Raw genomic sequence first — 10,109 nt, 5'->3', positions numbered from 1 at the left:
GAAGAAGCAGGCAGGAAAGAAAATGGATATCTGTACCTATTAGCTCCAGACTCACATCCCAAGAGGATTTCTAACACAATGTTCTATCAACTGATGTTCCTGGAGGTCGAGCAGGGTTATCCGCTGCCTCAGCGAAGAGAGACGTACCTCATCTGTCAGCCTAAAGAGTTCTGATCCAAAGACTGTACAGCTGGAGGCTGTTATAACTCCACCTGTGCCCGAATTCACCAAGTCTGTTTTTCTTTTAATAAATACAACCTTCCTGTACATGTTGTGTTCTTTAATCTGTGTGGTGTTTTCATTTCTGTAAAGACTGTGTGCAGTTTTGCAACGGTCGCAATCCCCGTTCGTTTGAATCTCCAGAAATGAGTCAAATTTTATGTAAATTGCAGAAAGTAGTTTATCTGAAAGTTTACCGGATGACCTTTATGAATAAATTCAACGCCATAATACTATTTAGACAGTTTCATTTTAATTGGATGTGGAGGATTTCGCCACGCCCCAGGTGCTGCTCACTCAAACTCAAAAGTAATTATGCAATTTTTCAAATACTTTACATACTCTTAGCCCTGTTTTGCTTATTCTGCATTTTTTATAATGCTGCTGAAGATTCTCAAATTTGCAAACCTCCCTCCGCCTGTGATAATGGGACAAATGCACTCTCTTAAGAGCCCAGCTTTGTGTAATTATCACGGGGGGGGGGGGGGGGGAAGCAGCAGGATGTTTGAATTCAGTGCAGGTACATTGGTTAGCTTAGGGGGATGCTATGTGTGTGTGTAATTTTCACCATGCAACTTTATTAAGTTCATTAAAGTGCCCATGTTTATTGTGTACACCTCGTCAGATGAACATGTTGAGGGGGGGAGCTTAAATTATTAGTACTTTAATTGTTTTGCATGTCTGACAGCTTCACAAACAGGATGACACATTCATTGTTTTCATTAACATGTTGGCAGCACAACATTAATCATCAAACGTCAACTCAATTGAAATCCAGATTCAGAAACGAAAACACAGTTCAGTGATGTCGGTACAATTCAAATGAGCAGCTGCTTCTGTGCTGAGTTTAGGCTGTATTTGTTTTGAATATCTTTAACGAAGGTGTGATGTGTTTCGTAGCTTCGTTTTTTTTTTTATCGGTGGTTGTGTTGGTGTAAAGATCGCACTTACAGAGAACGAGACATTTAAGGATCGAGGCCAAGTCAAGAGCAAGAGCATTGATATCAATAAAGAAATCATCTTGTGCAGCAGGTGTGTCACTCACTTAGACCTCAACAACAGGAAGCATGCGGCCATAACCGTGTGATTCAAATCAAATTGTGAATGAATTGCAGTGATTTGTGGTGGGAAAATAGCCTCTGTGGTCTTTATTTCAAATCTTGACCCAATCTGAGGTCCACTGCTTCGATTGACTGCTTTGGATTACTACAACACTAATTGTTAACGTTTGCATATTATTCAAACATTTGTGCTTTTTCCATCACCTTTTCCAATAACTTTTTCTGTCTGTTTTATGTCTTAAATGTATCGTCAGAGAATAACTCTAATGACTTAAAATGTATATTTCCAGCAGCTATGAAATACATTTTGACACGTTTTGACGCTTAATTTGTAAATCTGAAGGATTCCTTTTCAAACTTTTATGACTTGGGTAAAGAAACAGGATTTTTCCACAAATCTTACTTTTAATCGTGTATTATATCACAAATCATCTGGATAAGGAGGCTGTTCATTGAACAGCAGGGGTAAACAAAAATATAATCTAACACGTAAGTAAAGCTGTTGGACAAATGGTGCAGAGTAAAAAATAGATTCTCTCCAGAGAATGACGGCCGTATAGTGGTGCAATAACATCTATTTGTGTACATCTGCTTTGTTTGATGTTTGCCATAGTAACGGTGCAACAGACCACATAAGCAAGCAGGAAGAATCTTGACAGGATAAGGAGGCTGTTTTGTTTTTTTCACCTTTTTTTTTTTTTTTTGGTGCAATAGTGTGACAAACAGGTGACATATATGTGAAAAATAAAGCACGAAAACAAGCAGAAGGGATCAGACAATACAAAACAGAAAAGGCGAAGGACAACAGTTCCGAAACACAAAAGAAAATAAGTAAATGGATGAAAGTAGAGCAAAATAGTGAGTTTTCAACAGACGCATCAACTGACTACAGCTAGCAAAGACAAAGACAATACAGAACTACATGAAATGTATAAAACAAAGGCTACAAAAAGTGAAAGGAGCGGGCGAGAGAGAGAGATGGTACTTTTCAAGGTGTGCTCAAGAGGGAGAAGGGGAGATTGATCAGTGTGTGTTCTGTGTTAAGGTGTGTATTCAAGGTGTGGGGTGAGAGTTTGTGTCATGATTGTGTTATAGTGTTCCTTGTCTGCAGAAGGGGACTTGGGGTGCTTGAGACCACTGTTTTGTTGGTCAGAGGGTTTGATGGAGGGAGAGGGCGAGGCTATTCTTTTCCTTTGGCCCGGGTCCTGCAGTAGCAGTCCCCAGACCCTTAGGAGGGCGCTTGACACTTGAAGGACTTGAAGGCCAGTGCAAGGAGTGCACATGTGAGAGGGAGCCCCCCCCCCCCCCCCCTTTCACCTAATGCAGCAGCATCTTTTCTGCTTAGGGACCCAGCCTGTTAAAGTAGCCCCCATGGCTGTCCTGTTATTTTAAATGACATCGGTGTAAAGAACTTTTCAAAGTGACACGAAAGACTAACTTAAAGAAGCTCATATTTGTGAACTACCTTCAAACAATGTGATGTTTTTTTTTTTTTCGTAGCCTTGATAGATCAAGGAAAATGCAAGGTGAATGGCTCGGTGCTTGCAGAGTGGATTCCTACTGAAGACACTGCTGAGAAATGAGACTTTTTAAAAGCTTGCCTCTGTTGCATCAGATTGAGTCTTTCATTCATTATTAGGTGAGACGACTACAAACGGAATCCATTCACCAAAGTTCTGAATCTGAGGTTTGAGCACGACGAAGGATTTGTCTACAACGGGCCTCTCTGGTTTCATTATTTATCTATGGTGTAGGTTTTAGGTTTTTGATTCCTGTGAGGATCAAATTATGACCACTGCCCCCCCATCCCCCTCCCCCCCCCAAAAAAAAAATGCAACTGTGGTCTTTTTTTAAACCTATGGAGCATGTGACAGTACAAGTCATGCCCACATGGACATTGCTTTGTTCTATTCCAGAGTGGACTACAGCTACTGACAGAGACATGAAAAAACACTTTAGCTCGTGTGCTGCCTCTGTATGTACGCGTCTGCACAGAGAATCCTGTCCTACACAAGACTGTGCAGTGCTTAAAAAATGGGTTCTCAATATTTAGAGTACACACGTCCTCCTAATAGTTCCTGAAAATCAGAGTATGTCACAAACAGTGAGACAAAACGTTGCTGCAATAATACATAGAATTTTAAAGAAACGACTGCTTCTTCTTTTTCCTCCTTACAAAGATCAAAAGCCTTGGAGGCACTCGCATCTTTAAATGTTCAGGATGACTGAGAGCTGATTCTGCATTTTTCGCCCCTCGTCCCCTCTATACCGTGAACCTTTACCGTATAAGTTGACCGCGGCGACTTAACAGCTCGTGAAACCAGTCAAGGGTTGCGCTCAGTAGATCATAAAACCCCTCCAGCACAGCTTGGCAGTGTCAAGGAGGAGTCAGGATTTTTCATAGACAGGAAAAAAAAAAATAATACAAAAGAAAAAAAAAAAACAGGATATCGTCCCACCGTGGAAAATGTGTCAAATTGAATGCAATGAAACATATTATTTTTTGGGGGGGCTTCCTGTGAGAAAGCCTGAGGTGTTTACAGTGTGAGTTATGTCCTCGTTCATTGGTGTTTATTGCAGAGTTTGGGAGAATATTCTGAAAGCGTTTCATGGTGACATTTTGCGATGTGTTCTGCAGGGGGAGAAAAGGCCGCAGAGGGCAGTAGAATTTATTGACTGAATTTCACAGTTATAAATGGGTCTTTTACAAGTGACATAAAGAAAATGATCTGTTCTCTGGCGAGGCTGTGGAGATCTGTAAACTGGTTCTGTGTACTAGCAGCAGCCCAAACACTTGTATTGAACCGTTTCATTCAAAGACTATAACTCTGCTTTTGATAAATATTGTGCATAGAATCAAGAAGAAGAAGTACCTTACACTGACTGAATAGTAAAACCTCCAAGCAACATCTTCATTCTCCTTAGGCACTCTGGGAACAGCTGCATTTGCATTTCTGCATGCAGTTCAAACTATGTTCACTATCATTATCTTTTGGGATTTTTTTTTTAAGCCTAACACTTCCTGTCTGCTGTGAAAACAGTCCATAGGGAAATCTCCAGAGGAATAATCATCTCCAGAGAAAAAGCCGTACATAAAGAGACCTCCCTCTGTGATGCTGTGTGAGTTATTTAAACAACCCATATCCCTAACAAAACCCGCCCAAGGCTTTTATGTCTTTTCCTCAGACTACTGCTGTCTGAGAAATACAACTGTAATCCACACTGCAAACATTAACTGTCTGGGAATCAAGTCATTTCACCTTGAACGCCATCTAAAAGTTTGAGTTTCCTGCAAACTTGCAAGTTTCTTTTCTTTTTTTTCTTTTTTTGCAAATAAACAACCAGCCATGGCAGAGGTGAGATTGTGCCTTTTTAAATGAGATAGATCACTCGGATATGCTTTTTTACAGAAAAGTGGAGTGATTGAAGAACGCCTGAGGAGCAGGTTGTTCATCACAAGGAGGAAGTGATTTGGTCTCACCAGGAATGTACATCTCTCATTCCAAAAGAAAAATGAACTGGTAGAATTCAGATTCTTTCCTTCAGAGGTAAATAATTGTCACGGTGGAAGACTTCCTTCTTTCAGTAGAACATATGACCAGAAAAAAAGCACATCAAAAACGAGAGTACTCTGCTGTAAATGGCTGCTTCTTCAGTGATTTTGACATTATTGACTTAATGACATGGCTGCATCAACGCTTACAGAAGGTAGATTTGATTGTTGTCGGTGGAAGTACATCTCTCATTTTAAATACTACTCATACATTTTTAGGTTGCCAATTACCAAACGGTGAGATCCTGCGCCCCATGAACAGTGGCTGTTAACCTCATCCGATGGCTGTGGGTTCAAATCCAGCCATGGGACATTTGCTGAATGGCATCCTCCACTCTCTCCCACCAACATGCCCCATCTCTCATCAGCTGTCCCCTCTAATGAAGGAAAACTCGACTCCATCCATATTTCATAATGGAGTCGAGTCATATAGTTTAAATAGGCCTAATTATGTTCTGAAGGTAAATAATTCCCATACTGAGCGTATACTGTCTGATATTAAGACATCCCTAAAAGTCTTCATCTTATGTGTTAATTGGCTCACACAGCAATTTGTTACCATTGTTTTGCCATAAATGGTAACACACAGTGAAATGTGGAAGGATGTACTATGTGTGTGTGCCATGCAACCACTGGTGTTTATAATGAGGGGAAATTATTTTGGCACATAGCAAACCTACTGAGTTCACCTTTTAACGCAAGAAACCCGGGAGCTTGTTTGATAACACTCATTTTCTCTTTAGCACGACTGCTAACAGTTAGCATACTGACAGGACATGACAGAAAGAGCCTCTAGCACCCCCACAGCTTGCAACAATAGATGGAATATTTAAACTACAAATCGGTGTTGAAGTCAAATGCATGATAAACCAATCGTTTAGTGCTGAGAATAAATACCTGCCGTCATAATCATGATTAAAGTTGAGATGATGTGATGTATGTTTCACACTCAGTTCTAAGATTGGCAGCTTAAACCTGTGGTGGGGGCGAGTTGATGTTAGCTTAGCATTAAGCTAAACATCGTTGTCCCTATGTAGTGCCTCACATACCTGCGAACACGAATTCAACTAAAAGTCCCGCTTCCTTCAGAGAAAGGTTTGAGATGTTGTCCTTTTATGGGTTTAACCACTGGGACAACTTTCTGCTTTTTTGTTTCCTCTCTTTGTTTCACCAAAACATCACAGGTGAAAACATGTGATAAACTGAGTCACTTCGATTTACTCAGCTATTTTTAATCAGTTCCAGAAAACGGGACAATTTGAAAAGAAGACATTACACCTCTCCGTTGTTATCAATATCGGCCAGTGCTGAAGGCCTTATACGCTCACACCAATCACAATCCCCTTCAAGACGCCATTCGTTGCTCAGTTTCCAAATCTATTTTTGGCTAATCACACCAACAACAATGGCAGTGACGTCAAACATTAGACCCCCATGGGTGCTTCTTTAAATAATAGTCCAGACTCACTGTGCAGGTCTGGGCTCACAGCATCTATCCGTCTTGGAAATAACTGGAAAATACAAACTGGGACTCGTGCAAACTCCGACACCCAATGTCTTAATATTCTAATTATGGTCTTCAATATCTTGGTTATTGCTTCACTGGAAGAGCGTTCAAAGGAATGAGATTTATGGATATATCCTTGGCCTGTGTTGTTGTTCTCTTTCTCCCTCTCGTATCACGCTGTGTTTGATTGAATTAAAACTAGTGCACTTTGTAAACAACTGAGAGGAAGTGTCCCAATGAGTAATGATAGAACAACAGTGTATCCCTTAATATGTCCCTGAGTTGTTTGTTAGAAATCAGCACATGCATGATGTCATGGATCATCTGTTTCATGTTTTCATAGATAAAACCTCTTTTTCTCAGTTAGCATACATTTAATTTCACACACATTTCCAAAGGTCGGCCTATTCACCTCCCTTAGGGGGAAAAGTCCAAACTTGTTCTTTGTCCCATTTGTGTTCATGAAACCCACATCTCTAATGACAACATGGACGGATGCTTGGAGTCAGCATGCAGGATCCTGAGTGAGTCAATATGCCACAGTATGTGATGACCTACTTCACGTGAAAGAAAAAAAGACTATCTGGCTGTTATGCAGCAGGCCAATTTAGATGGTAATGACGACAGGAGAGAAGAGAGTGACGGGACGCTAAAGAGAACGGGAAGGAGCGAGACGCATCGTCACGTTAGCCCGACAAACCTTGTTCTTCTGAAGAAATCAAAATGCTTCGGTTGCACCCACACATCTCTCTAAACCTCCTGCACACACATGAACACACACACACACACACACACACACACACACACACACACACACACACACGTACAAACAAACAAACACATACATGCTTCATAGCCTGAAACAAAGAAGTGTGATACAGGTGAAAATAAAAATCCACTGAAGAGTATCTCCAGTGGTAATACATGTGTTGTGGATTTTAAAATTGGAGTGGAATAGTTGGTTTGAGTTCCATTTCTCAGCTTCTTGACTGTTGTTCCTCTATAACATGGTTGTGTGTTTTTTTTTTTTGTAATTGCTTGTTGGACTGGGATGAGAATTTAACTTTTGCAACTTTGTCATCTGGACTGGCTCCGGATCCATCTTGCACCAATGACAGTTTCAAAGTTGCACATTTTCATGTTAGCACAGCTCGCCTGACCTCTGACGTAACATGGACAGATGCACGTAAAGCCTTGTTGGAGTTGCTCCTGCCTCAGAGTATATAAAGTCGGCTGACAACTCCAGGAGCTCTTACACGTCTTGTTGTTACAATATCCAGTGTGGTATGGCCAGCAGGTCGATTTTTAAACTCCTTCTTTTTATTTTTTTATCACACTGTTCTAGTTGTTATCTCTGCTGCCCACTAACATAACAAGCCCATCTGATATTTATAAGAATTTACAGATGGCAAGTCCAAGTCTGGAGGTAGACGAAAACATTATTTATTTATTTTTGGCATTAATCCATTTTGCCGTTTGAAAATATGACTGTTAATGGCAAATTTTTATAAGCCGGAGATGAATAGTTAATTTAGGTAAAGTTGTATCTTTTTAATATCTTAGATGACCTATTTATCAAACAAGACTCTTTGTGTATCTTCAATACTGACTCATTTGTTTACTACATGAAATAATGTGTGCTGCGCGGTGGTCGAGTTGTAGTGCTGTTGCCTCACAGCGAGGAGGTCTCTGATTGAAATCCCCGTCCGAACGTGCCTCTCTCTGGAGTTTGCATCTTCTCCCGATGCGTACGTGGCTTCTCTGCGGGTACTCTGGCCTCCTCCCGCAGTCCAAAGACGAGCTTGTTTGTTTAATTAGTGACTCATAAATCAGGATGAGTGTGGCTGCTCCATGTGCCTGGGGATTGACTCGGGGAGCAGTCCGGAGTGTACCGGCTCCATGGTGGCTGCTCCAATGCCCTTGTCAAGAGTAGACCCACCTCTGAAGTCACAAATTAATCTATCCTGGTCCCTGTGTTTGCTGTCAAAGGAGAATTAACATTTGTATTCCTCATCAGCCACACTACGCTGACTCCTAAGCCCTGTCTACAACGCAGCAAAGTTTACAGCATAAAAGCAAAGTTTTTTGTCTTTTCACCGTGAGAGAGAAGAGACTTTGGGATATCGCCTGAGGAGGTTTCATATCCCTGCAGTCCTGACACTCTGCTCCCTTCTTTATCTCTTTTTTTCTTAATCACTCTTCCATCTTACTATATCTATCCGTCTTCTCTTTTTGGATGTCTCTCTTTGTCTAACCTGTCTTTTTCTCCCTGAGCGTTGTCCTTCCAACCCCACCTCCACCTCTTAACTTAGCTTCACTTTACTCTCTGTGAGCATGCCTTTCTTTCTCCTGTTCTTTTCATATCCCTTTTTTTTTTTTTTTTTTTTCAGTTTTATCCCCCCCCCTCTGGCTTGTCTTGGCAAGAGTGCAAGCAGGTCTCTCTTTGCTTTCCAGGCCTTTTCTCTCCCTGTCAACCCAGCAACATCTAGAGGGAGAGGCAGCACTGTCACCATGGACCTGCTCTGAGGGAGATGAGGCACAGCAAGTGAAAGTTACAGGAAGGAGAGAAGAGGGGGAGAGAGAGAGAGAGAGAGAGAGAGAGAGAGAGAGAGAGAGAGAAGAGGAAAAAACATGACACAGAGGAGGTGTACAGTTGACAACTCCCTTCATTGAGAGGTTTTTGTGAAGTGAGGGAGGGGAGTTGGATACCAAGAGGCATGCAGGGTGTTTTTTCTTCTTCTTCTTCTTCTTTTTTTTTTTTTTTTTTGTAGGAGTAACTGCTCAGGGACTGCACTCATGTTCTTCTCCCTTTCACAGATATGTGATGGCTATTCTGCAAGCAGTCCTCAAATAAGCTTGCCGGCTACGCTACTCAGTAGGCTGATGTTGCTCACATAACTTCTGCATGCATAATGTTACTTGTTGATTACATAAACTGAGTGTTCCCTGTCACTTGAAGGACAGGCAGCTTTATGCAACCATAATGTATCAGGTCAACGGGACAAAGGTGGATCCTTAAGAGCCTTGAGCATCGACGTGTACGTCTTGTTCTACCTACTTTATTAATGGGTTTAAGTTTAGTGTGTGTTAAACCTGCAGTATGCTGATGTTTTCATACATCAAACTCGGAAAGCATACACGATCATCCGCCCCTAAATTATTGATTCATCATTCTCTTGGTTGGACGATAGAACATTTTGCCCCGTTGATCACGCTTACCCTTTTATGCCTTCTTTTCAGTCCCCCATCGCCACAGCGTATAAATAAAGCACTTCCACTTCAAAGTGCAGATGCATTTATATTGAACAAATCCACATGGAAGGTTGAACCGCCTCTTGATCACGGCCCATGCCATTCTCTTTGATGTACACTTTCTACTTAAGTAATACCCAGCAGTGGTAAAACTCTACAGAGATTCGTATGTCCCAACAACATGGAGCAAAAAGATCAATTACTGTTGTTTTTTTTATTCCCTGGAAGACAAACAAAAACAGCTTTTACCACCACGCTTTTGATGAGGAAAGTTGACTTGGAGATTCGGGGAATTGCAAAACTTGTATTTCCAAGCTTCGACAACCCATTGGGCAAAAACCGGTCAGTTTAAAATTGGCTGTCTTGTCCTGTATCCAGCTGTGGTTACAGAAAACCTGCTGTAATAACAAAGGTCAGTTTAAAGCTGGTAGTGCAGGCGTAGATTTAAGACTAGAATTGGACGATGAAATACCAGTTCAATAAACTAAAACAGGAAGACAACATCCTGCTTTTTAAC

The 10,109-nt window shown here is 41.2% G+C and overlaps 2 protein-coding genes across 11 annotated transcripts in view; one reads left to right on the top strand and one right to left on the bottom strand.

Moving 5' to 3' along the window:
- Nucleotides 1-10,109, bottom strand: part of LOC306817775 (dynamin-1-like protein) — a 235,515-nt gene that overhangs the window by 24,852 nt on the left and 200,554 nt on the right. The window contains exon 16 of one of the 2 annotated variants that reach the window (XM_079334936.1): nt 9,687-9,698. The exons of the other annotated variant lie outside the window; for it this stretch is intronic. Coding sequence (XP_079191062.1) covers nt 9,698 — 1 coding nt within the window. The 3' untranslated portion in view covers nt 9,687-9,697. Of the gene's footprint in view, nt 1-9,686; nt 9,699-10,109 lie in introns of those variants that run through there. 2 annotated transcript variants of the gene reach the window in all.
- The window catches only part of cald1a (caldesmon 1a), a 350,697-nt gene that overhangs the window by 174,134 nt on the left and 166,454 nt on the right, over nt 1-10,109 (top strand). The gene's annotated exons all lie outside the window — the stretch shown is intronic.

Source organism: Symphodus melops (genome assembly GCF_947650265.1).
Source record: "Symphodus melops genome assembly, chromosome: 22".
Taxonomy (NCBI): domain Eukaryota; kingdom Metazoa; phylum Chordata; class Actinopteri; order Labriformes; family Labridae; genus Symphodus; species Symphodus melops.
Note: the sequence above shows the minus strand (reverse complement) of the source record. Positions and strands in the feature narration are given on the sequence as shown.